Consider the following 26,533-nt stretch of genomic DNA (forward strand, 5'->3'; position numbering starts at 1 on the left):
GTGGTAATGACCCGCTTGGAAACTTGCACCTTCTTTGTGAAGTCGTGGGTGGCGGGTGGTGAGGACGGGGCCAGCTCCACCACACTGGGGTGCTCCGGTCAGGGCCAGGGCTGGGCACAGCCGGTGTGCCCAGAGTGAGGTCGTGTGAGGGCCAATTATACAGGGTCAAGATAAAGCCCAACTGGGGGGAAAGGGGGTGGCGCAAGGAGGGTAGACTCCAGCCAAACGGCAACGACGTGGGGCTGGGACCATGTGGGAGACAAGTGGAGTCAGCCAGACCCTCAAAAGCAACATCGCCCCGAGGGACCAGCCCCAGAGCAGAGGATGGAAGAAGAGGGAGACTGTCCCATGAGATCACCCCAACTCCAGGGTCAGCAGGGAAGCTGACCTTGTCCCCGAACACACATGGCCCACCCGGACCCTGCAGGGCCCTCGGCTTCCACCCAGATACTGCCAGAACAGGAACTCAGGACGCAGCAGGGAGGGCCACACCCTCCCCACCGCTGGAGTCTCCTCAGGGTAATTATTTATTATTCATAGTCATCGGCATCTTCATTAATTACTCATATGATCCTTAATTATTATCCCTAACAGTAAGAGCAGTAAATAGCAGAAAAGTCCTTGAGGTGCCTAAGACCCAGGGCCAGTGCCTCCGGGCAGTTAGACCAGCTAATGCCCCCAGGGCAGTGGGGGAACCATAGACTCCCCTCCACTGCCTGGCCCTGGCCCTGCCCCTCCCCATGGGGCCCAGGGGAACTGCAGGAGAAGACCTTCCCTAGGCAGGGGAGGAGCTGTCCATCACCATGCTCCCTTCTACCACGGCCAGGGCCTCCTGGGCAGGGCCTCCGGGGGGAGCGGCCCAGGGCGCTCCCTGGGCCCTGGGTGAGCCACGTGTCCACACTGAGCAGTGCCACTAACTGCCAGGGTCTGAGCCATGTCTGTGCAGGGGCTGGGAGGTGAGGGCCCCCAGCTGGCCCGGCAGGGAGAGGCGTCGAGTGGGGCCATCTTGGGGGAGCTCTGGGGCTCCTGGGGGCAGCTCCTCAAACGCCATGAACTGGGAAACCTGCAGGGAACACAGAACGTAAGGGGCAGGGAGGCCACAGCACCAGAGGAAAGGGACAGAGGGGTTAAGAGGTTAAGGATCCAGGCAATCAGGAACAGGACTGAAAGCCAGGAAGGAGTAGAATGAATGGAGTGGGACTGGAGAGGTCAGGGACGCAGTAGGAAGAGCAGGGCAAGGAACATGGGAGGAGATGGGCCCTGAGGTTGGAGGGGGAGAAACGTGCTCCCAGAGAAGCTGGGAGCCACAGCAGAGCTGCCTGTCCTGGGGCCGGGGGAGCGTCTATGCCATGGCCTCCTCCTCCTCCAGGGAACAGGGCAGCTGGATCTAGACCCAATCTAGAATAAGGAGTCCAGCAGGGGCAAAAGCTGGGACAGAACCAGAAGATCTTTGCTGCTATTCTAGAAAGAACTCTGGGGACTTAGAAACAGAGGCAGGCTGGTGGCCAGGCATCTGAAGGCCAGGGAGAGTGGCGGGGCAGGCAGGAGGGGCCTGTGGGTCCCTGCGGGGGAGGCTGGGAGGGAGACTGGCACGCTTGCTGACGTGGGCACCGATGTCTGCAAACAGGAGCAGGCAGCATATGGGAGGAGAAGCAGTGCCAGGGGTGCGGGAGCAGATCCCAGGCCACCTCTGGGAGCCACTCCTGAGGGACTGGTACGAGAGGCTGTCTTTCAAGGCTAGGGACACACGTGACCCCTCAGGAAGGACAGAGGGCAGCGGAGGCCTCCTCCAGCAGGGAGGGACAAATGCAGGCACAGGAAGTCCTGCCCCAGGGGCTTGCTTGATCACCCTGGAAATGCCAGCTGCCTTCATGATGGCACAGGAGTACAGCTAGAGTGAGAGCCAGGATGGGCAGACAGCCAGCAGGAGGTGCGTCACCACAAGACCCTGGGACCCTGTACCAAGATCCAGTGACATGCAGCACCCAACCGCCGGTGACGAGCTCAGACACCCGTCATGTCTAGAGGGGGGCGAGGGGGGTGCAGAGCACACAGGACGGGCGCAGGGCCCTGCAGGAAGGGAAGTCAAGCAGATGTGTAACAGGACCCGTGCAGCTGGGGTGCTGGGGGAGAGGGTTTCTGGAACGTACCTGAGAAAGCGAGTCCAGGGTGAGGGTGGGGACGGCGCCGACGGGCAGCAGCGGGGAGGTGGGGGCGGGGCCTGGCCCGGGCGTGGTCACAGCGCTGTAGGCAGGAGGGACGAGTGTCATTTGCCTCTGTAGCAGCTGCAGGACAGTGGCCATGTCTGCACTCAGCCGGGTTTCCAGCCTGGGACAGAAAGGAAGAAGACCAAAGCTGTGGTGTCTACGCGGGGAGGAGAAGACACAAGCAAACGGAGGCGCCTTGAATGTGAGAGAGGCGCTGGCCCGTGCCCGGCGCCCGCGCACGCTGGGTGTGCCAGTCCGGCCTCAGCTGGGCAGGGAGGGGGGCCAGCGTCCGGCACAGGCAGCTGACTCAAGAGCAGATCCTTCCCTCAACCCTGCAACACCACCAGGAGCCCACCGGCAGACCCATCCTCCTTCCATTTGGGGGCCCCCTCCCGCCTCCCTGGAACCCCTCCAGTACCTGTTGAGCTGCCGCTGGAGTGCGTCCAGCCTACTCTCCACATCTCCCCGTGGCCGCCGGCCGGGACTGGACAGAGGGATGTTAAGGAGGCTAGGGGCAGGGGCGGGACAACGAGGCAGCTCCTGGTACTGGCGGCCCCGACTGTCCCCCCAAAAGCTGAAAATGTTGGACACCCCAGAGAAAGCTCCTGGAACCAGAGAAAAGGAATGAGATCCAAAAGGCCAAAACTCCTTTGCCCCCTGCCCCTCCTACCCCACCCCCTCCTGCCCCCAGCAACCCCCGGCCCACTGCCCCCACTACCTGACAGGGGGTTGCAGGTATGGCTGCTCTTGTCACAGTCCTCAGTCAAGGGCTCCCCGCCGGGCGGCTCTGCGGGGGGCCTGGGGCTGGAGAAGGGCACCAGGCGAAGGGGGCTGGAGCTGTGGCCTGGGCCTTCATCCTCACTGCTCTCAGGGCTGGAGGGGCCACTGGACGGGCCCTCCCCCCACGGTCCCCCTGGCCGGCCCCGGCCACTGGGCCCTGCCCCCGCCCGGCCCGATCCTAAGGCCGACACCTCCCCAGGCTGCTCCGTGTCTGTGGGAAACAGAGAACCGGCCTCAGAGAGGGGAGGGCAGCACAGGGGAGGGGGGGCAGGGAAGGGACAGGGGAAGAGGAGCTGAGCTAGGCCTGGGAAAGGTGGCAGGATTTGTCCCCAGTTGTCTATTCTGTAATCTTCCCCCCATTTTTCAACCTCATGGTCAGCTCTCCAAGAAGCAGAGCTGGGGGGGGCTTCCTGAGACCCCCGTGGCCAGCCCCTCAACCTCCTGAGTCCAGTGTCCTCCCCCGCCACATCACCACCACCACGTACCCCTCTCTCATCAGATCAAGACAGGACTCGCCAATCCCCAGGTCCTGGGAAGACCAAAATGCCCAGCCCCTCTCCAGGGGTGTGGGAGGGGCTTCCCAGAGGTGACAGCTCAAAGGGCTGGTAAAGATGGCTGGGTATGGACAAAGGGGGAAAGAAGGCCTGAAGGAGCAGACTGCCCACCCAACCCACGGGGCCCTGGCTCCTCCCGCCAGTCCTTCACCCTCCCACGCAGCCCAGGGGTCCCTGGCTCCCCTCCCCGCCTCCCCCTAACCATCTCACCCTTGTCTGCGCGCCGGCGGAAGGACAACTTGCGCTTGCGCTGCCGGTTGAAGCCACCCTCCAACTCCGCGCTGCCAGGGGAACCGGGGATCATGTTCGTCTGGAACCAAAAGCTGTGTCAAGGAGCCTCAGCCCCCCGTTAATAAAGAAGAGCCAGAAGCTGTGGCTTCCAGATAGCTCATGCTTGTAATCCTAGCTACTCAGGCGACCGAGCAAGGATCATGGTTCAAAGCCAGCACAGGCAGAAAAGTCTGTGAGACATATCTCTAACCAGCTAAAAGCCCAAAGTGGAGCTGTGGCTCAAGTGGTAGAGCATTAGCCTTTAGAGGAAAACACTAAGGGATAGCACTCAGCCCCTAAATTCAAGCCCCAGCACAAGTACAAAGAGAGAGAGAAAGAGAAAGACACAGAGACGGAGACAGAGACAACAAGAGAATATGGTAGGGGGAAAATACACACACACATACACACAGCGCCCTCTTGATCTCTGCCTCTTAAGAGTTGCAGGACTTTCATAGCCCCGCATGTGATAGCACTTGACAGGGAAACAGAGGCAGAGAAGCAGCACATTCAAGGTTAGTTACACCGTGAAGAGGCAGCCTTCTGCCTCAGATAAAAGAGTAAGAAGCCAGCTCAGAATGGCCCACTCACATCTCGAAGATTGAAAGTGATCTCCAGGCTGGACCAGAAGTGGTCGGAGAACTCGGGGTACATGTCCAGCACTTCCAGCAGGTCGTCGCGGTGGATCTTGTGGAGGTCACAGTAGGTAAGGGCCCTCACATCCCCATTGGACTTGCCAGGCCGAGCATACAGGTTCAGAGGCTCTCCAAAGATGTCATTCTTCCCTGGAGAACAAGAGGGAGATGGAGACCTCAGCCCATGGGGCCAGCACAGAAGGCAGCAGGCAACATGGTTTGGGGTACACAGCCAGAAAAGCATCTACCAGCCATCCTTCCTCAGTGCCCAGAAGTTGGGGACCAAGCAGCTAGAAGTGCCTGAAGGAGAAGAGGCAAGGAATTTGGGGTTTCCTAACAACTAGAATCCAGGACCACACAGGATGCCCCAGCTCTGTCTATGGTCCTGACTTCCTCAGGCTGTGACCCCAACTTTTATCCCCAAACCCTATACCCTAAACATCCTCCTAGCCAACTCCTGTGTCCTCATAAGCAACTTCCTTCAAACTAGAGATGAGAACAAGAGTGAATCAAGACCAGAATTCTTTTTACTGAAAGAAAACAAGAGGCTGGGAAGGTAGCTCAGTGGTAGAGCACTTGCTTGCCTTGATGCATGAGACCCTGGGTTCGATTCCTCAGCACCACATAGGCAAAAAGAAAAAAGCCGGAAGTGGCGCTGTAGTTCAAGTGGTAGAGTGCTAGCCTTGAGCTGAAGAGCTGAGGGACAGCGCCCAGGCCCAGAGTTCAGGCCCCATGACCGGACCCCAAAAAAAGAAAAGAAACAAAATAACAGGCTTAACATGTCATAAAACACCAGACTGGGAGGAGGTAACAACGCTCGATAGGAAATACACTCATCACCTTACTCATGTAACTAGAACCCTTCTGTATGCTATTTTTACAATAAAAAAGTATTTTTTAAAAAACCAAACTGTACTAAAATGTATGAAACTTGATTTAGCTGGGGGATTGGGGAGTCATGGGGTGGTATAAATATAAAAATCTAAGATGTTCCCCATGAGCCATGGTCAAGCAGGTCTGCTGTATTTGCCTCAAAGTCATGCAGGCCCAAGGAGATGACAAGAAAGGCCAACACGTCTCCAGTGTCCTGGATACCTATACACCTGCACAGGTGGAAAGCAAGGAGGGGAGGGAGGGTCAGAACTCACCCTGCTCTGGACAGGCATGTATCTACTGCACTATGCCCCAGGGGTCCACATGGCCTTAGAAAAATCTGATACACAGCCTCTGAGAGGACAGCTGCCCTTCCACTGCCCCCTCAGAACTCCTAGACTGGATTAATTTCTTTTGTTGCCAGTTCTGGGACTTGAACTCAGGGCCTTGGCACTGTCCTTGAGCTTCTTTTGTTCATGGCTAGCACTCTACCACTTGAGCCACAGTGCCACTTCCGGCTCTGTCTGTTTCTGTGGTATTGAAGAATTGAACCCAGGGCTGCATGCATGCTAGGCAAGCACTCTACCACTGAGCCACATTCCGAACCCCTGGATCCAACTTTAAGGAAGCAAGAAGAATCTGCCTTTGGAGAGATCCTAAGGTTTCCTAAAGTTCAAGGAAATCTGGGAACTCCCAGAACTCAGCAGTCTCATACCAAGGGGCTCCTCTCTGACGCTTCCTTTCGGAGGGCCTAAGGTTAGGTGAATTAAAGTTGCCCAAGAACCCAGTTGCCCATCTCAGGTCTGTGGCCTTAGTGATTGTGTATTGAGGGCTCAGGCCTCTCTAGGCTGCGGTGGGCATTCCTGTCCAGTGGCCCCACCCCATACCCAAGATGGCCACCACGACGTCACCGCGAAGGATCTCGATGGAGCCCCTGGAGATGAAGTAGAGGGCGGTGAGCAGGTCCCCAGCGTGCACCAGTGTGTCCCCTGGTGGTGCATGTGTGGTCTTGAACTTCATGGCCAGGGCCCGAAGGCAGCCCTTGGTGGCCCCTCGGAAAGGCTTGCAGTGCTGCAGCAGTGAGCGGTTCAGGTGCAGGCAGATGTCGGCCTGCAGGCACTCGGGGAAGCCCTTCAGCACCTGGGGGCAGAAGGGCTGGCTCAAGACACCCGCCCCTGGGATTCCACTCACGCTCCAGCCCACTGCCTGACCTCTCCATTTCTGGGAAACTTCTCCAGGGCTGTGATCCAGGATGCCTCCCTTCCCCCTGCCCCTCTCCAGTTTTGGGTCAAGCGTCTTGGAAAGGACTGGGTTCCCACTCCAGCTGCACCACCCCAGGCTGGACACCCTTTGCAGCTGGTCCTCCAAGTTCCTGTGTGCTAGTGCAGAGATCAGTTCAGCCACTAACGGCGGCACAGCTTAAAGCTGCTGCCAATGAAGGGCCTGGTACAGGGCCTGCTCAACAGGGAGAGCTTTCCGGTAACTGAACTTTGTGGGCTTCAGTTTCCTTGCAGGGGGGAGGGGAAGAGACAAGTGGGGCACTGATGGCTCACCCTTGTAATCCTAACTACTCAGGAGGCTGAGAGCTGAGAGTCACAGTTTGAGGCCAGCCCAGAAAATAAACTACGCAGAAAAAGCCCAACGTGGGGCTATGGCTCCAGTGCTAGAGCACTAACCTTGAGGGAAAAGGCTCAGGGAATAACACCCAGGCCCTGAGTTCAACCCCAGGACCAACAAGAGACAGACAGAGATAGAAACAGAGACAACTACACTTCCCAGGCCCCTTCTTGGCACTGACCCATGGCGAGGGGCCCGGGGGGGCATGTGCGGGGACACACACACACACCCCGGCGCCTCACCGCGTTCATGTCGATGCCGTTGGTGTAGGACCAGGCGTGCTGGAAGTACTCCTCCAGGCGCTGGCGCAGCGGGTTGGGGATCTGGTGGAAACGGATGAACTCCCGCACCCGGAGCATCTGTGTGTGGTAGCGGGCCGTGCCCGAGTAGAGCCGCTGGATGATGGCGGACACGTTGCCGAAGATGCTGGCATACATGAGGGCTGGGGGCGTGGGTGAGTGGGGCCATCAGCATCCGCAGGGACCCCGCCCGCCCATGGGGACCCTCTGCTCAGGCCCCGCACCAGGTCAACGACACTCGCGGTCCGGTCACGTCTCAGTCTGAGAGTGGACATACACATGCTCAAACACACACCAGCCTTCAGTAGTTCCTGCCCTGGGGCCCCAACCCCCAAACCACGCGGCGATGGTGGGCCCGGAGGGACTGCGGGAAGGCCTGGCCCGGGCACCGGAGAGCTCTAGCCACCTCCCTCCGCCCCGCCCCGCCCACCCTGGCCCCGCCCCCAGCTCGGCCCCGCCCCGGCCCCGCCCCCAGCCCGCCAGGCCCCGCCCCCAGAACGCACTCACAGCCAATGAGCATGACGCAGATGGAGAAGATCTTCTCGGAGTTGGTGTTGGGGGAGACGTTGCCGAAGCCCACGCTGGTGAGGCTGCTGAAGGTGAAGTAGAGCGCCGTGACGTACTTGTCCTTGATGGAGGGGCCGCCCAGGCCGCTGCTGTTGTAAGGCTTGCCGATCTGGTCGCCCAGGTTGTGCAGCCAGCCGATGCGCGAGTCCATGTGCGGCTGCTCCATGTTGCCGATGGCGTACCAGATGCAGGCCAGCCAGTGCGCGATGAGCGCGAAGGTGCACATGAGCAGGAAGAGCACGGCCGCCCCGTACTCCGAGTAGCGGTCCAGCTTCCGCGCCACGCGCACCAGCCGCAGCAGCCTCGCGGTCTTCAGCAGCCCGATCAGCTGGGGGGGGGGGGGGGCGGGGAGGGGAGGGGAGAGGGGGCCAGAGATTCGGTGTGAGGCAAATGAGGGAGGGGCTGGAAGGCAGGCGCACCGTCTTCCTCCCAGGCCCTTCCTAACCACGGAAGCACCTCCCACATTATGCCAAGCACAAGCATCTCATTCATCTTGGTGCCCGCTAATAAGACAAATTGGTGGTAATGCCTCCCAAGGGCTCTGAAAGGAGCAGCAGTTAGCCTAAGGTGCCAGGACAGTTCCCAGCAGCTTTTAGGGCACTTTTGTGTCATTAGAAAATGGTGGGAAAAAAGAAAATGGCGGTCCCCTCTGCTCCCTACAACCCTGTGGGTAGTTTGTTTGGAGAAAAGAACACGTTGATGTATCAGGACACCCACTCCACCTGTACACACCCCTCTCCTCTCCCCCCCTTCAACCCTACCACCTCCCATCAACTTCCCATCCTTTGCCCACACTTTGCATGATTCTATTACCTTCTACTCTCACCCCCCTCCCCCGACACAAACACACATACACACACCACCTACCTCCTCAGAGCCAGAGCCGAAGATGAGCAAGTCAAAGGGAATGGCGGCAACCATGTCAATGAGAAACCATCCCTTGAAGTAGTGGACGGCAATGCGGCCAGGGTGGCTGACCACCTCCTCATTGGCATTGACATAGGTGGTACGAAAGTTGATGAGGATGTCCACAATGAACATGATGTCCACAATGAGGTCCACCACGGCCAGCGGCTGGCAAGCATAGCCGCAGTCAGGGTCCTGGGAACCCTCTTCGGTCTCTTTCAGCAGGAAGGCAGCTGAGTAGGGCGTGAAGACAGCCGTGTAGATGACCAGAAGCAGGATGAGCCAGTCCCACACAGCCTTGAAGGGGCTGTAGTGCAAGATGGTCCAGCGGTGGATACGAGGCGCCTGCAGCTTGTACTCGGGCAGCACGTCAGCACCCAGCGATAGGACCTGGAAAGATGCAGACAAAGAAAGGACAGGCCATGGGTGGCAGCTGGAACAGCCCTGCTGCGGAAGACAAGGAGAGTATGAAGAGAGAGGCCAACATTGCTCCCAGCAAAAGGCCCATCCCTAGCCAAGCAGCCAGAGTTCTGACCACCCCCAAACCTGTGCACAGGAGTTCCCAAAATGACACCGCAGGCTGACCTGGCTGACCCAAAGACAGTTTCAGAGTGTTCCAAGACATTCCCAGAATACTTGAATTCAGAGCATCACGTAGTAAAGCCTGTGACTGTTCCCTAGCCATGTAGATTAGACTCTCACACCATGCAATCTCATTCGGAAAACCATAAGCAGGCACATGAGGGTGTGCGCACACACACATACGTGCACGCGCACACACACACACATACACACACACACACACACACACACACACACACACACACACACACACACACACACACACACACACACACACACACACACACACACACACCACCATAGCCTGAATTTAGAAAAATGTTCCAAGGACTACAGCTCCCAGCTGAGGCAACAGGCCCAGGAGCCATGATCCCAACACACAAAATGGTTACTGCAGCTCACTACCAGTCCATCAAGCTATTTGCCCAAGGATGCCAGTCTCTGGCACCTTGGTCTCCTTAGAGACAGGAATCAACACACTCCCCTACCCTGCCCCTGCCACAGCTCCTCTCCCCCTGGGCCCCGGGCAGTCTCTCACCCTCTTATGAAAGGACACAGAGGAAAGAGCCCAGCACAGGACAGCAGGTGTCCAAAGCATACAGAGGGCCGTGCACCCAGGACAGTGCTGGCGCCGCACACATGGCCTGTCACGCTTCCACTCAGACAAGGAGCCACATCCTGCTCCCTCAACAACCAGGCAGAGGAAGGCCTGCCATCTGCACCAGGACGCAGCAGCCACACCACTCTTTCTCCTAGGCTCAAGTAGACAGAGCTTGGGCCAGGTTTCCCAAACAGAAGCCGCTGTGTGTTCCTCTGTGCCTTCCTCAGCCCCTCCGAACTCTTTCTCACAGACTTCTGACTCAACCCAAACCTCCCATCCTAGACCCTGCCCTTCCCAGCAACCACAAGGCCTCATCCAGGCCCCAGAGTCACTGGGCCTGTTCCCAGAGCACTGGGCCCCCTGGTCCCCCAGTCTCAGGCCTCTGAGCAGATGAGTCTTAAAGATTTCCATTCCAATTCAAGTGGGAAATCCCCTGGGCCCGCCTGCGTGGGTGATGCTGTTTGAAGAGCATCTCCCTAGAGAAAGTAATTAGGGGTAAGATGGGTCACAGGGTTTTGAGCAGCATGGGGGTGATAACAGAGGCTGAAGCCATCCCAGATGGGATAAAGACAAGTGGCCAGGATCTGGGGCAGAGAAGAAGCCTGTGCATAGGCCCCAATTTCTGCCCTGCCTTCTGCACAAGTGGTCTGTTTCTGAAGGCCAACAGCAAATGGGCATGGGGTAGTGGCATCTCAGAGGTCAAGCAGGAATTGAAAGACGGGAGCAGGACCCCACAGACAACGCACAGAAGTCAGTTCCCCTCAGATAAGACTCTTCTCTGCATCTGAGGGGGGCAGGCTGTGGGGGCTACACTGGATCCCCCTGACAGCAGTGACCCTGCTCTCCAGTCTGCCCCACAGCCCGTGGACAAATGCACCTCCAATCCCAGGACACAAGGTCTGGACCAGAAAACCTCATCTGTCCAAGGGCCAGCCTTGGCCGTGAAACAAACTGCTTACCACATGGTCTTGAGCCCCGTGACCCTCGTTCCCTGTTGCCCCGTGAAGACCCTGAGTCTTCACCTGTGCCCATGCCCCAGCAGGGAGCAACAAGAAGCCCAGGCAGAGAGAGGGATAGCAGGGGTGGCGTGGCCGGGGAGAGAGGGCAGGGGAGGGGTAGCTGGGGCAGATTCGTAGCCTCACAGGCCACTTGTGCAGAGAGGTGGGTCAGATAGCCCAGGTACCAGACTCAGTAGGCCCTCATATCTTCTCAGGGGTCTCAGCTCGAGCCTCCTCAGGCACCAGCCCTAGAACCCCTGAAAGCAAGGCAAGCCTCCCTCTCTCCAGCTGCAGGGTCCACACCAGGCGCAGAGTAGGAGCCCTGCTGCCACTGTGCCAGGCCTGGCCGCTGGCCGCTAGTTCCTCCATCTCTCTCTACCTCCTCGCCATCCTCTCTGGGCGCCCATCCGACTCCTAGTGTCTTCCCACCTTCACACTTCAAGCCAGAAGACTGAGAGCCGGGAGCCGCCGGTGAGGGGCTACCCAAAGGAGACCCCAAGACCCTCACCTAGAAGCCCAGAGGAGGGCAGGCAGGTGCTCGGTCAGTGGTGGGCAGGGCTGTGGACCCTCTGGCCTCCGGCCCATCCTGCTTTCCCAGAAGCTCTCTCCCCGCGTGCCTCAGTACCCCAGACTTGGAAAGAGGAGGGGCTGGGGGTCACCTACCTCCTGGGCCACCAGGCTGGAGATGCGCACTGCCCGCCTCAGCCGGCCTTTCTGGGCCCTGGGCCGCAGAGCCCCTGTCCTGCTCTCCTTCCCGGCTGGGGCCGCCACGGGGGACTTGGCTCCCCCCAGCCTGCTTGTCCTGGGGCCCCAGCAGCAGTCCCGGCCCAGGCCACGCGCCCCTGACCCTGGCCAACGGGTGGCCAGGGCTTGCCTCTGGCATGAAGCCAGGGTGCTTTGGGCTGGGCCCCGGAGCTGGGGTCACCTGCGCAGTGAATGTGGGCAGCAGCCTGCCTGGCTCGGGATGCCCATGGTGCCCTGCTGTGGGTCCTGCTGCCAGGGTGCTGTGCTCTGCCCGCCTGCTGCCAGCCCGGCAGCCGCGGTGGGAACCGCAGCTCCTCCGGCCGGGCTGGCCCCTCCTCCCCCCAGGTCCCCACCCCTACCCCCACGCCATCACACTGGACTCTCCCCGGCCCAGCCCTTGCCCGCCCTCTACCCTGAGCCTGGCCAGCGGGGGGCCCCCTCCCCCACTCCCCCCTCCCGCAGCCTGCTCCTGGCTCCTGCTGCAGCGCTCCGCAGCCCGTGCCCCTCCCCCTCCGCCCAGCAGCCCGGCCTGTCACCGCAGATTAATGGTCTCCCCGACACCCCCGCCCCGCAGCCCAGCACCGAGCCAGTCAGAGTCAGACAGAGACACGCAGAGATGGAGAGATGCCCAGGGACCGGCAGGGGCACCACAAACAGACGTACACAAATGTACTCACAGACACACAACACGCAGGCACACAGTGTGGGCCTGGCAGCGGCAGGGCAAACACCAGGGATCAGATGGGAACTAGGAGAGGCAGCAACCAGAGGGAGAGAATGCAGGCAGCCAGATAAGGGCCTGGGATGAGGAGGAACATTCTGGAGTCAAGGCCAAAGGGCTGAGGACCTGGCAGATCCCAGAGAGCCAGGGCCGGTGGGAGCGGGAGCAGGAGCAGGATGCTGCCAAGAGAGGCCCAGGCGGGGCAGCTCCCAAACAACCCCCAGGGCAGCTTCCGTGGAAGCCACAGGGGGGGCAGCCGGGGACAAGGGTCCGCTCCTGTCCCCGGTTCTCACTGCAAGGCCCCTCTTCCAACCCTCCACCGCCAAGGCCAGGCCAGGACGCAGCAGCTGAGGCGGGCTGGGCCTCGGGGGTACTACAGACCAGCCACCTCGCTGCTGCAGGGGACAGAAGACCAGAAACACCCTGAAACAGAGGTATACTGGCCAAAATTGCTGGTCCTGGCCTAGGATTCAGGGATTCCATCCCCCCACATCCTCGTACCCATTACCAACCCCTCCCTACCTCACACGGGAAGGAAACCATCCTCTCTTGCATTATCGGGCCAGTCCCAGGCAACCCCCGCACCTTGGCCTAGAAGAATCCAGATCCTCCCAACTCTGACCTCTGCGGTCCCCATTTGAAGCCTCCTCTTACTGGCTTTCCTGCAGCACCCTGCACATAGCCCCTCGCCAGAGCCTTCATGTCCCTGAAGATTTCTTCTCCCACCCATCCCAGCCCTCCCCACATCCTTAGCTCCTGTCCTCACCCTGGACCCTCAAATCCATACATCCCATCAACCCATTCTCCATATCTGCCCACCCAAAGGGCCGCCGTCCGCCTTCCCTCCCTCCTTCCCTCCCTCCCTCAAGTGGTCCTCTCTCCAGGAATTTGAACTGTTCCTTTTCACAGTCGAGATCTAGATCATCCTCACCCCCACCCCCCAGCCTCAACTCTCTTCCCCAAGTGGTCCTCACTACCTGGGCCTCCCCCCTACTCCCTGACTGCATTCACTCCCTCCAAGCTCCTTCAAGGTAAAAGGAGGGCAGGCAGCTAGGCATCTACCTGGGTGACCTTCTCAGTGACATTGTGGGTACGCTCCTTTATCTTGGGTGCTATGATCTCCCGGTCACTTGTGGGTGAGGCCAAGAAGGGGTCACCCTTGAGGTCCACGAAGTTGAGCGTGATCTGGGGAATCTTGCTAATGGTGCGGTAGCGCACGAGGTCCGAGTCTGAGGTGGAGTTGAGCAGGCCGCTGCGCAGGGGGTGCATGGTCCCTGGGGTGGAGAGGGAGAGCGGGGTTAGCAGGGCAGGAAGGGGGAGCCAGGCCAGGAGAACACAGACAGGAGGCCAGGTCTTGGCTTGGCCAGGGCTGTGCAGGACAGTGCCCAATGAGGTCAGCTCAGGAAAACCCACAGCCACAGGACGAGCACCAGCCAGAGCCCCACCCCATAAAGCAATGTGAGGTGGAGACCACAGGAGTGGGAAGAAAGGGTCACTGAACGGGCACGGGGACCTGCCAGAGGGCCAGGTGGTATCAGGAGCCCCAGAACCAGCCTGCCCTTCCCAGCTCCACCACCGCTCCTGCCTCCAGATGTCCTGGGACAGCCAGCTGCGCGGCCAGCAAGGGCTCTGGGAGTGGGGGAGTGTAATGGGCTGAACGAACATTTAATAGAGTAAAAGCCACTTAATGAGATTAAATAAGTGCTTAATGGGATTTCCATCTCCCAGGCACCCAGGACATGGAAGAGAAAGAGAGGAAATGGTGGGCCTTCTCCTAGGACCTGACAGGGCTGATGAGCAGAAGCGTAGGCAGGGCAGGGCAGGGCAGGCACACTGGCCCTCACCGGTGCTGGCGTGACGTGGCGGCGGGGGCAGCCCCCCTGCACGCATGGCCTCGATGTCGTCAGCAGATGAGGCGCGGCGCACGCTGGCGCAGCTCTCTCGGGAGCGTGTCCGGGCCAGGCTGCAGCTGGAACCAGAGGCATCGGGATTGAGGCCGTGCGCCCGTGGGGATGGGTGCGGCCCCCGTGCGCTGGCTGGCGGTGAGCTGGGACCCACGAGCGCGCGCCTCTCCTCGGCCGGCCCCATTCCGGCCACGTGGTTGTCCATGGCCGACACTTCATCCAGGGCCAGCGACTCACTGCTGGGCGCCGCGGGCGACAAGTCTACATCCACCACCACCGCTCCCGGGGCGCCTGTGCTGCCCGTGCCGCCCGGCCTCACGGATGACTCGCGAGCCGTCAGGGCCAGCAGGGCCGGCAGCTTTAGGCGGAAGGTCTTAGCCCGGCCTGTAGGGAGAGAAAGGCTGTGTGATTCAGAGACCTGGAGCACCCGGGTAGGGGGTAGGGCCTAGTGACTTGAGTCTCGCCAAATGGAACGAGGGGACCTGGAAGGGACGAGGGACCCATCCCACGCACAGCACTCCGCTCCCCGAAACCAGGCAATCCTGTCTAAAAGTAGGCAGAGCAGCTGCACTTCCAGCCCTACTTCTGGGAAGACCCCACAAACCCCGCAACGCACACAGCACTGGGAGAACCATCCTCCTCCTCGCGTCACACAGGAAGGCAGCAGGCCTGAGGCCCGGGGGTTCGTGAGGTCCCATGATCAGGGCTGGGCCTCCGCATGCGCAGAGGGGGATGTCACAGCTCGGTCCCACACCTGCTGCCCGGTGGCATTTGGCCTTGTAGGGCCAGGGTCATTAACGCTGCTGTTTTGGAGCTTGAGAAACCAAGAGGTGACTGCTTCTGGCATGACTCTGGGGGAGGCGTTAAAGTTATACCCAAAGAGGCTGTCTGGGGACAGCAGGGGATGTGAGCCTCCGGGTCGACCAGGAGGAAAGAGGCAAGCAGGCCCTGGCATCTTCTCTTCTGGGTGACAAGGCCACTTGGAGACCTTGGCTCACCCAGAACGAAGGACCAGAGGGCAGAAACTACCACTGCTATAAGCAGGAGCCGCTCCCAGCTAACAGGGCAAGTCTCCATCCCAGGACTGCTCCAGCAAGGCTGCAGAGAAGACCCCTCCTTCGGTGGTTTCACCGGAGGAGAACCCAGGTGACAAGGCCAAAACTCACAGGCTCGTTCCTGCCCCAACCACCTGGATTCTGGGCTCTGCTGCTCCACCCTTGTCTGTCCATCTCGGGCCAAGTGGGACCTCCAAGTGTTCTCCCCCTGGCCTCTGATATGAAGGGCACAAGTCTCTCCCTCTCTTTATTCCTCCCTCTCCCTTCCTCCCTTCCTTCCTTCTTCCCTTCCTCCTCTCTTTCTCTTCATTTCCTGCAGAGCACTGGCCCCACAGACTCAAACTATGTATCTTTAAGCTGGCTCAAGATATCTGCTATACTGCTAAGCTCACCTATAATCCTAGCTACTCAGGAGGCTGAGATCTGAGGATTGGGGTTTAAAGCCAACCTAGGCAAGAAAGTCCCTGAGACTCTTATTTCCAGTTAACCAGCAAAAAGCCAGATACAGAGGCATGGCTCAGGTGGCAAAGTGTCATCCTTAAGTGAAAAAGCTAAACACAAGCATAGGGCTAAATTCAAGCCCCAGTAGCAGCACACAGAAAAAAAAAATTGGGGGGAAGGGGTCTGGTTGTGGGGCCTGAACTCTGGGCCTGGGAGCTGTCCCTCAGCTCTTCAGCTCAAGGCTAGCGCTCTACCACTTGAGCCACAGCGCCACCTCCGGCTTTTTTCTTTTTGCTTATGTGGTACTGAGGAATCGAACCCAGGGCCTCATGCATGCAAGGCAAGCGCTCTACCACTGAGCCACCTTCCCAGCCCCAGAAAAAAATGTTTTAAAGCGTTTTGCCGCTTACTTACCAGGCGCCAGCCAGCTGATAGGGGGTCCCCGGTGATTGGTGTCATGAGCCGGGGACCCCACCATGTCCTTCTCCATCACCACCTCAAAGTTGAGGATGAACATGATGACAGCCCCATCCTCATTCTTCACGGGTACCACATCCACCAGACACAGGAAGCAGCTCCCTGGGGAGGGGGGAGGAGATACACAGGCCATGATGGAACCAAGGGTTCCCTCCCGCAAGAGACAGAGCAGAGTCCGGCAGGATGGGCCCCAAACCCAAAGGGAGCCAACCACTTCTGCTCCCCTCCTCCTCCCCCAACACCTCCCTCCTCTTTGCCTCTCCTACCCTGACCCCATACCGCCTCTCTTGCCTCTCGGGCTGACCCTACCCCTGGGGTATGTGCCAGCCAGTCTGCGCTGCTTCCCTCGCTCTGCTTGCGTGGCTCTTCGTTCCCTGGCTGCCTGTCGTACTTCCCTAGCCCACTTTCTTTATGCACATTATCCCTCACATCCTTCCCATCCGTGTTTTCTGCGCGGTTTCCCTATCCTTTCAACATCTCTGTTTTCCCATCACTCAAGGTAGTGTACCCCAGTGGCCACGCCCACAGCCTTCAGCTCTAGGATCTCTGGGCCCAGATCTCAGCTCTGCTGCTTGATGATGACATATATGTTTTTCTGGGAATGTTCAATGTTCCTGTTAAACAGGGAAGATGAGGCACCTTGTCCTTACCTGGAAAATGATTCTCACCTCATGAGTTGAAAGACTAAATCGATGGTCACATGTAAGTGCTCTGGGCAAGGGCTGGCGCGCTCTGGCACCACAGACACAGTCTGGCACCACAGACAGCCGGCTACTGCTTGCTGTCTCTGTCTCTGTTCTCTCTAGATTAGTTCCCAGCCATTGTCTCAGTCCACAACAAGATAAGTACAGAGTTGAAAGCAAGAGTTTCAAAATCTCTGTAACAATTTGGCAGTGCCACAGGACCAAGCATGTGATCTTGCATCTGGTGTGTGACATGGTCGAAATAGAGAAAAGTAATCCTTCACCAAAGAGGCTGAGCACCCTTCATCTCCATCTCCCCTGCTCTTGCTCCTTGCTCTGAATTCTCTCCCTCCTCTTCGCAGGCCACGTCAGCCCACTCCCAAGCTCACTAGAGAGCACATGGCCCCGCTGCAGGAAGTCCTCCCAGATGAGTCAGAAGGGCACAGGGACCTGCTGTTCCTCCTCCTCTGGGGACAGCAGGGACACGGGCATGGCCTCGTCTCCACCCGCTCCATTCACCTGTCTTCTCTGCCTCATGGCCCACACTGCTTCGGTGGGACCGACCCCTGGAATTGACCCTGGGAACCAACGCTGGACCAGCAAGTCAGTGGTGGCAGAATGCTATCAGGGAGCAGGTAGTTATGGATAAAAAAGAGGTGGCAGCATGTCAGTCACACTTGGTCCTTAGAGGCCCAGCCTCGGCCCTCTGGCTGACCTCTCTACCTCTCAGAGCCTCCTTGAGCTAATCTCCCTTCCCGGTCTCCCCTTGCCCAACCCTACCTCTGGTCTAGGCTGGCAGCAGGGTAATGACGGTGGTGGTGGCTCAGACCATCGCTGGCACTTGGAGCAGGTGCCTACTGCCTGCAGCCAGGCCAAGGCGCTGGCAGGGGGGAGGGATAGGGGGGCGAGGAGGTGCAGTGGAAGGGGAAGCCATGTCAGCTGCCGGCCAGCAGGCCGGCTGGGACAGGCTTGGCTCCCAGGAGCCCCTGGCTGGGTGCAATGCAGACTTGCTGGAGACAGAGCTGAACTGCGGACAAGCGGGATCCTAGTGGGGCCTTTAAACCCAACTCAACAGCATGACCCCGAGGAAGGGCTGGGCCCAGGAGGGGCTGGTCAGGAGCTCTCGCCCCACCCCACGGCCCTTCCACTCACCGCATGCCAGGCCCTCACTGCCCTCCAAGGGCTCTGAGTGCAGGGGCTCAGCCTGGGTCTCCCTCCAGCAGCTGCGCTTGTCCCCTGACCTCCGGCCTCTGACACACAGCTGTGGTGTTGGAGCCGCAGGGGGCTGGGCCCAGCTGGAGACCGTTTGGCACCCAGACAGCCCGCCCGGAGTTTATGCCCTAATATGGTGATGGCCAGCAGCGGCCTAAACAGGAACTGGCCTCCTCAGGACTATGGACAAGGAAACCTCAGACCTGTGGACCCCAGCGGTCCAGGCCCCGCACCACAGTCACCACCTGAACACCTGTCTCAGAGAAGCCTGGAGTCTGGAGCCAAGATGACACCTTCCGAGGGCTCCGGGACCCTGTTCCCAACACAGACCCCCCCCCACCAAGTGTGACCTTGAGTCTGACCACCCCATTCTCACTTCAGGCTACTCAGAGTGAGAAGCCAGCTCTTCACTCTGGAGCCCACCCAGCCCGGACCTTGCTTGTCACATCACTGCGCTCTCTCTGGACCCTAGCAGCTCAAAACCACCAAACCCTCACCATGCAGAAACTCCAGGTAGGCCTCTCCTTCCACCACACAACACACCAGCCAGCAGCTCCCAGGCCCAGGCCCAGAGACAGACAGACAGACAGACAGACAGACACACACACACACACACACACACACACACACAGAGACAGACAGACAGACACACACACACACACACACAGAGACAGACAGACACACACACACACACACACAGAGACAGACAGACACACACACACACACACACACACAGAGACAGACAGACAGACAGACAGACACACACACACACACACACACACACACACACACACACACACACACACACACACACACACACACACACACACACACACACACACTGAGCCCACATCCCCTCCCTTTGGTGACTCTCAAGGAATTCTTCCTTTCAAATAATCCTATCAAAGACCTGGTTATTCTAAAAATGTGAAGCTCAGCCCTGCCTGATAACACAGAGCCAGAATTGGGCATGGAAGGAAAGAAAATTGGGCGCCAAACAGGTCCCGGGTTTCCCAGGAACCACCATCTCACTATCCTCAGCTCCAGTTCTTCAACACAGCCTGCAGACCGGCTCCCACCCCATCACTGGCTCGAAGGGTGGAGGGTCCCGAGGACGAGAGGCCAGCCAGGCCAGGGGCACACCCAGGAATGTTGGAGCTGGGTATTCCCACAGAACAAATAGCAAGCTTCGGGGGAGTTTGGGGGCTTTGCTTCCCAGAAGAGAAGAAATACAAGGACCCACTCCCGACAGGAACCTGGGGTGGCTGGGAAAGAGAACAATCCTGCCAACCACCTGCCCCTGCTCCCAGCCAGCTTGCCCCAGCTCCCAACCACCCAGCGCACCCAGGATGGAGGTGGCCTCAGGAAGGGCCATGAGGCCACGAGTTGGGAGAGGCTGCAGTTCCACTGAGAGCCACTCTGTGGCAGGCATACTCCAGGAGCACTCCGGGAAGGAGGGGGCTGCAGGACAGGCTGGAGGGGGCAGCAGGGAGCCAGAGTCCCAGTCTCACAGGAAAGGGAGCGGGTGCACTGTTAAGAGGTCCATCGGCCAGCCACTCTGTGGTGCACGGTAGTGCGGTCTATGCCACGAGGTGAGCAAGCCAGCAGTGCAGGGCCCCCAGGATGATGATCTAATGCATGCAAGGCTCAAAGCCTAGCTCAAGAGAGCATCTTAATGATGGAAAGGTGCCCGGGCCAGCCTGCCACCCCTCCGCCCCCCTGATCTCTGGCCAGGCAGAAGAAACCTCACTCTAAGAGACGGAAGCTCCACACCCAGCCCAGGCCTGCTCCCGACGTGGGATGGAGAAAAGGAACAGGGAGGCAGGCAGACCTTGACAGCTGCTGGCCTCAGACTCCTGACATTAAAGCTTCTGGTTTTAAGGCTGGGTGACGCGGCCCAGCCACTCTCCCGGCAGGCCTTCAAAGGTCATGCTGCTCACTGAAGGTCACTGAGGGGAGGAGGTGGTAGAAAGAAGCCTGGGGTAGAAGCAGACCGGACCCACTTCAGGTGCAGCGTGTATTGCTCCATGAGAAGGCCCCTATTATTAGACCGCGACATTTGGTGCCAACTTTCGCCTGGGGCACTGACCCCGCCTGGGCCTCCTAGCCCATCGAGGGTCACCTTCCTTACCAATTCCTACCTCTGAGCACTCCTGGCCAGACCGCAGCTATCCTTGGCTCTAACAATCAGGCCCTATCTGTCATAGCAAACTAGGCAGGAAGAGGCCTGCAAAGGACCTGAGCAGCCTTGGGCGGGTTCCTAGGGTCAGTGACTCAGCTGGCTCACCTGTGAGCCAGGTGTCCTCACAGCTTCTTCACTGCAGGGCTCAGTGAGCACATCCACCCCGGTGAAGCACTGGAAGAAACCACCAGCACAACAGCTCGGGCACCCAGCCCCACTGAGGTTAAGTGTTCAAGTGGCGCCCCGGGCAGGAGGGAGAGCAGAGAGCCAACCTGACAGTAGAGGAGCCCTGGAGTGTAGGCCATTCTTTCCCCTTCCCGGGAGTCCCTACTCTCGTTTGCTCTGTAGCTCTTGGGCAGGTCACCCACCTCAGGGCTTAGACTCTGGGGGTACCACAGGGACAAACGGCTTCTGCCCTGGGTGCCAGATGAAATGACAGATGGCCTTGTGGAAGCATTTGGAGCTATAATGAGGCAGGGTGGCGGGTCCCTGCAGGGAAGGTGACCTCACACATCCCCACGCTGGTCGCCTCCCGCCTCACCCTGAGCAGAAGGAGCTGTACCCAGAATGGGCCCAAAGTCACACTGAGGGCAGGAGGCTGGGGCTGCCGTTGGCCCTGTCCGCCCCCAGGCAGAGGCTGTCTCCGGAGCAGCAGCCCAGGGCTGTGCAGTGTCAGGTTATATTTAGCCTGGTGGCGGCGACAGGAAGATGCAGCGGGAGCCGCTCCTGGCCAGGGGCCACCGTGTCACTAACACCACTCTCATGGGCAGCTGCAGGCCTCGGGATAGCCTAGGCTACTGCAGGCTCAGGGGACAGAGCGAGAGCGAGAGACACTGAGAGGCCAGCCAGCAAATGTGGGTGGGTGGTGGGTGGATGTAGGTGGGGGGGGGAAGGGGAAGGAGAGAGGGAGGGAAGGGGAGAGAGAGAGAGAGAGAAAGAAAGAGAGAGAGAGAGAGAGAGAGGGAGAGAGAGAGAGAGAGAGAGAGAGAGAGAGAGAGAGAGAGAAATCCTATGCTCCTATTCTAGAAACTGAGACGCACGCTGGGCGCCAGTGGCTCACACCTATAATCCTAGCTACTCAGGAGGCTGAGATCTGAGGATCGAGGTTCAAAGCCAGCCCAGGCAGGAATGTCCATGAGACTTTTATCTCCAGTAAACCCAGAAAACTAGAAGTGGCGCTGTGGCTCAAAGTGGTAAAGTGCTCGCCTTGAGCTGAAGAGCTGAGGGACAGCACCCAGGCCCAGATTTCAGGCCCCAAGACCGACAAAAACAAAAACAAAAAGAAACTGAGACCTACAGTCCTGGACAGGGTTGAGGGACAACTGCGGCCAAAAGCCACAGAATTCCCATCTACAGATGCCTCAACTGACCTTCCAGCTAGACCCTGACAGGTTCCTCGGTGCAGGGCCTAAGGTCTCAGAGCTTCTAGAGCTACTGCCCATAGCCAGGGTCTGGCGTGTGCCCGAGCCATCTCTCTGACTGCCACATGTGCCACGGGGCTCATGGTGCCCCCCAGCTCGTCTCATGGGGTATAAACGGAGACACACACCCTGCCGCAGGAAGACAAGGCTACCAGGTCCTGGGGAAAGCTGCCTCCACTGCTCCAGCTTGCGGAGTCCCTGCAGGGCCCTTCTGCGCTCCAGTCCACCCAGCTCCTCCCCACCCCTCCAGGGCCCATGGCAGAGAGGACGGAATGGCTACTTCTTTCCCTACCTAAAACTATGTCCCTCACAAGCTGGCTTCTAGGTGCCATCTCCAGGCCAGCACCTAGGCCGGAAGCCAGGGGTCTGGCACAGGAGGGACACGTGGGGCGTGCGGGGGTGCAAGGCCGGCTGATGGCAGCTAGGGAGCTGCAGTTACGGCACATGTGCCAGGTTATGTCCCTACCATCTCATCACCCTGCAGAGCCCAGGGCACCTGGCACCCTTCAGGGGAGAACTGGCCCATTTCAAACCCGTGGCCCCGACCTGAGTGTGGACAACAGACAGAGCACCCAAGCACTCAGATATGTCACCCCAAAGCAGCACAAATCTGGTCACCGGTCACCATGGAACAGAGGCTGCCCAAATGAGGCCAGGCAGTAATGCGGCAGGCATTGTATTTCCAAGTCTCGGGCTCCTTCAGCCTCTTCGGCTGCAGCCACACCCCTGTCACAGCAAGGGCACACAGAGCTGTCTGTCACTGTCCACTGGGGTCCTCTAGGGCCCCACACAGCTTCCAGGACTTGGCTCCATCTTGGTTCCCAACACACCCTAGAGTGCCTAAGAAACAACGAGAAGCCCAAGCCAGCTTGGACAGCAGTTACAAAGCAGGCAACACCCCCCCCCGCCCCCGTCAGTCAAAGGGCTGGAACACTGGGCCTGGGCGCTGTCCCTCAGCTCTTCAGCTGAAGGCAAGCGCTCTACCACTTCAGCCACAGCGCCACTTCCAGTTTTCTGGTGGTTTACTGGAGATAAAAGAGTTTCACGAACTTTCCTGCCCAGACTGGCTTTGAACCACAATCCTCAGATCTCAGCCTCTTGAGTAGCTAGGATTACAGGCGTGAGCCTCCAGCACCCAGCAGCAATATCTTGTGTCTCTTTCCTTTTCTTTTCTTTTTTTGTGCAGATACTGGGCCTTGGACTCAGGGCCTGGGTGCTGTATCTTAGCTTTCTCACTCCAGGATAGTACTCTATAGCTTGAGTAACACCTCCATTTCTGGCTTTTTGCTGGTTCATTGGAGATAAGAATTTCACAGACTTTTCTGCCTGGGCTGGCTTCAAACTATGATCCTCAGATTTCAGCCTCCTGAGTAGCTAGGATGACAGACGGACATGAGCCACCAGTGCCCACTGCCTTCTTGAATATCAAGCCAAAAGTACAATCCCTCCCTGATATACCCTCTCCCAGCACTCTGCAAAACACTCACTGCAGGGGCTGGGAACGTGGCTCAGTGGTAGAGCGCTTGCCTTGCATGCATGAGGCCCTGGGTTCGATTCCTCAGCACCACGTAAGCAGAAAAAGCTGGAAGTGGCGCTGTGGCACAAGAGGTAGAGCACTAGGCTTGAGCTGAAGAGCTGAGGGACAGCGCCCAGCCCAAAGTTCAGGCCCCACAACCAGCAAAAAAAAAAAAAAAAAAAATTCACTGAAGATATACATGCTTGTACAAACCCCCCAAAGGCTACAAACATGTGCCCATGACTCAAACATAATCAAAGTTGGTGTTATTTTAGACAATCAGCTTCTTAGAGAGCCAACAAAATCAACAGATAAGGAATTAGAACTTAATGGGGAGAGGGAACCCAAGTACATTATGTGTGTATATATAAATATCACAATTAACCTCCATCAAACCATTAATACATACTGTGTGCATGTGTGTGAGAGAGAAAAACTGAAGAACTAACAAGAGAACTCAGTAAGATTTCCAGATGTAAGATCAGTTCACAAGATACATAGATATTCTCTACAACAGCCACAATTTCTTTTTTTTTTTTTTGGGGGGGGTGTTCCGGTCGTGGGGCCTGAACTCTGGGCGTTGTCCCTCAGCTCTTCAGCTCAAGGCTAGCCCTCTACCACTTGAGCCACACACCACTTCCGGCTTTTTTCTTTTTGCTTATGTGGTGCTGAGGAATCGAACCCAGGACCTCATGCATACAAGGCAAGCACTCTACCACTGAGCCACCTTCCTAGCCCCAAACAGCCACAATTTCAAAACTAACAAAAACTAAAAAGTATGCAAGAACCAACCAAAAATGTACTATTGAGCCAGGCACTCATGGCTCATACCTGTAGTCCAAGATACTCAGGAGGCTGAAATCTGAGGTCATGGTTCAAAGCCAGCCAATCCAGGAAAATCCATACGGCGCTTATCTCCAATGAACCAACAGAAAACCGGAAGTGGCGCTGTGGTGCAAAGTGGTAGAGCACTCGCCTTAAGCAAAAGAGCTCAGGGACTGTGCCCAGGCCCAAAGTTCAAGCCCCATGACTGACCAAAAAAAAAAAAAAAATGCTCCTGAGAATAGCCAGACACAAGAAGCTCATGCCTATACTGCTAGCTACTCAAGAGACTAAGATCTGAGGGTTGTGGTTAAAGCCACCCCTGGCAGAAAAGTTTATGAACCTCTTATCTCCAATTAACCACCCAAAAAGACAGAAGTGGAGTTATGGCTCAAGTGGTAGAGTGCTAGCCTTAAGCAAAATGGCTCAGGAACAGCACCCAGGCCCTGAGTTCAAGGCCTAGGACCAGCACCAAAAAAGAAAGAAAGAAGGAAGGAAAGAAAGGAGGAAGGAAGGGAGGGAAGAAAGAGGGAGGGAGGGAGGGAGGGAAGAAAAAAACATGCAAATAAAACTTTAAGATAATAAAGGATACAGAATTGATCTAGTAAAAATGAAGACAGCCTAATCACTTAACTGAGACAAACACAATAAATAATTCTCCCAAAATTAACTTACAAAAACTGATTGAATTCTGATCAAGATTGTAGCAGGAGAAAAAAGTTGTATTCGGAGCCTGAGGCAGGAGGACCATGAATTCTAGCTCAGCCTAGGCTACTATTTCAAAAAAGTGAACCAACTGATCAATAAACGGGGGAGAAAAAAAAGATGCATTCACCTTATGAGATGCTGAGACATGCTGAGCACCATAGCTTTGGTTTTGTTGCTGTTTAATATAGTTCTGATGCAAAAGCAGACAAATATTTGGAACTGACTAGAATGTCAGAGGCAGATCCATGGCTATGTGGAAAATAAACCTATGCTGAAGGTGACCCCAGAAATCAATGGAAAAAAACAGATGAGATGAGTTAGGAAAGTTGGCTCGTCACATGGAAAAAATACAACTTGATCCCAACTTGAGGCTGCATCCGAGGAGTGCTGGGGGTGGATTCAAGACCCAACCCAAGAAGGCACACCAGTGAGAGGGGAGGAGCCCTGTGGACCCCACGGCCTCACCATGGAGAAGCACCTCTTTTTAGCATGAACAGACGCTAAAAATCCATTATGTTTCTATTAAAATTAAGTATCTTCCTTGAATAAATTGAAGAGAGACTAAGAAAAAGAAGACACACACAATAACAATTCCACGAAGAGTTAACATGTTCAATACATATTGAACATTAACAGTAAGCATTGATGGTTTTAGAATATGTGATCGACTCCTACAAATTCACCCACAGGAACAAAAGCTGCAGCCTCAACAGAAAGAGATGAACAAAGCATAGAAGCAAGCCATCCACAGGAACTAAATCCAGAAAGGCTATGAAGCCTAAGACATAATCAGCCTTCCCAGAAATCAAAGAAATGCAAATTAAAGTAACAAGGTGTCACTTCCACCTACTGCACTAGAAAAAAATTATAGAGGTCAATGACACCAAAAGTGGCAGCAATATAGGCTTATAGGGATCTCATGGTCTGTTCAGGAAGCAGGTGTACGCGTGTAGTCAGGTAACAGACGAGACTCCGCAGCCTATGACCCAGCAAGGCCACCCAGGGCACGCAGCCCACACACACGTCCTTACATGAATGTGGAAAGTCCCAGGGACTTAGATGCTCACTGCAGTCCCAGTTCTGTGGCATGAGAAATAGAGCAATCTATCCCCCTCTCCAGGAGAGGACACACATAATACACATGGATATATACCCCTGAATGGGAAGCCACAGACTAGACATCAAATACCAACTCACCTGGACTTACTTACAAACATACTCTTGTGTAAGAAAAGTGAATGCCAGAATACAATATATGGCCCAGCATTATTTACATAAATTTAATCTACATGCCTCTATCCAGACAAAATACACATTTGCAAGAACATATGCGAGCAACACATTCACAGACTGTACGCTTGAATAGTTGCCTATAGGGGGTGTCACGGGACCAGGAAGCGAGAGGGAAAAAAAGAAAGAGAAAATAACATGAGAAAAGGGAAAAAGAACAAAAACACTCACATGAGTGTTGTGGTTCCCATCACTTGAGGAGGAATGGAGAAGAGGCCGAGGGAAGGGACAGAACGCTGCCCGGGGTGGGGTGACCGTGGACAGGCTCGCAGCAGTCCTGACAGCAGGACTGGCAGCCACCTGGGGGGCACCTGCTGTGCGCCCAGCTCGCTGCTGCTTTGGGACGCGCAGGGGACAGGCGCTCTGATCCCTTAGGAAACACGAGCTGAGCCAAACCCAGATTTTCCTGAGGCCCTGAGTCCACTGCATCCCAAAAGCCTCTCTGGGGAAGACAGCCTGCGCAAGGCA

General features: G+C 57.2%; 1 protein-coding gene across 4 annotated transcripts in view; it reads right to left on the bottom strand.

Moving 5' to 3' along the window:
- Nucleotides 1–508: 508 nt before the first annotated feature.
- Nucleotides 509–26,533, bottom strand: part of Kcnh2 (potassium voltage-gated channel subfamily H member 2) — a 35,129-nt gene continuing 9,104 nt past the window's right edge. For 2 of the 4 annotated variants that reach the window (XM_069997071.1, XM_069997073.1), the window contains exons 3-15: nucleotides 16,169–16,333; nucleotides 14,199–14,642; nucleotides 13,417–13,628; nucleotides 8,670–9,098; nucleotides 7,743–8,130; nucleotides 7,179–7,378; nucleotides 6,207–6,459; nucleotides 4,403–4,596; nucleotides 3,752–3,851; nucleotides 2,926–3,198; nucleotides 2,626–2,812; nucleotides 2,151–2,328; nucleotides 509–1,063 (exon numbers count right to left, since the gene is read on the bottom strand). In XM_069997071.1, coding sequence (XP_069853172.1) covers nucleotides 914–1,063; nucleotides 2,151–2,328; nucleotides 2,626–2,812; nucleotides 2,926–3,198; nucleotides 3,752–3,851; nucleotides 4,403–4,596; nucleotides 6,207–6,459; nucleotides 7,179–7,378; nucleotides 7,743–8,130; nucleotides 8,670–9,098; nucleotides 13,417–13,628; nucleotides 14,199–14,642; nucleotides 16,169–16,333 — 3,173 coding nt within the window. In that variant the 3' untranslated portion in view covers nucleotides 509–913. Of the gene's footprint in view, nucleotides 1,064–2,150; nucleotides 2,329–2,625; nucleotides 2,813–2,925; nucleotides 3,199–3,751; nucleotides 3,852–4,402; nucleotides 4,597–6,206; nucleotides 6,460–7,178; nucleotides 7,379–7,742; nucleotides 8,131–8,669; nucleotides 9,099–13,416; nucleotides 13,629–14,198; nucleotides 14,643–16,168; nucleotides 16,334–18,066; nucleotides 18,113–26,533 lie in introns of those variants that run through there. The other 2 variants (XM_069997072.1, XM_069997074.1) reach the window with 2 other exon arrangements.

The sequence above is a fragment of the Dipodomys merriami genome, unplaced genomic scaffold, assembly GCF_024711535.1.
Source record: "Dipodomys merriami isolate MVZ:Mamm:240054 unplaced genomic scaffold, mDipMer1.0.p SCAF_5, whole genome shotgun sequence".
Taxonomy (NCBI): Eukaryota; Metazoa; Chordata; class Mammalia; order Rodentia; family Heteromyidae; genus Dipodomys; species Dipodomys merriami.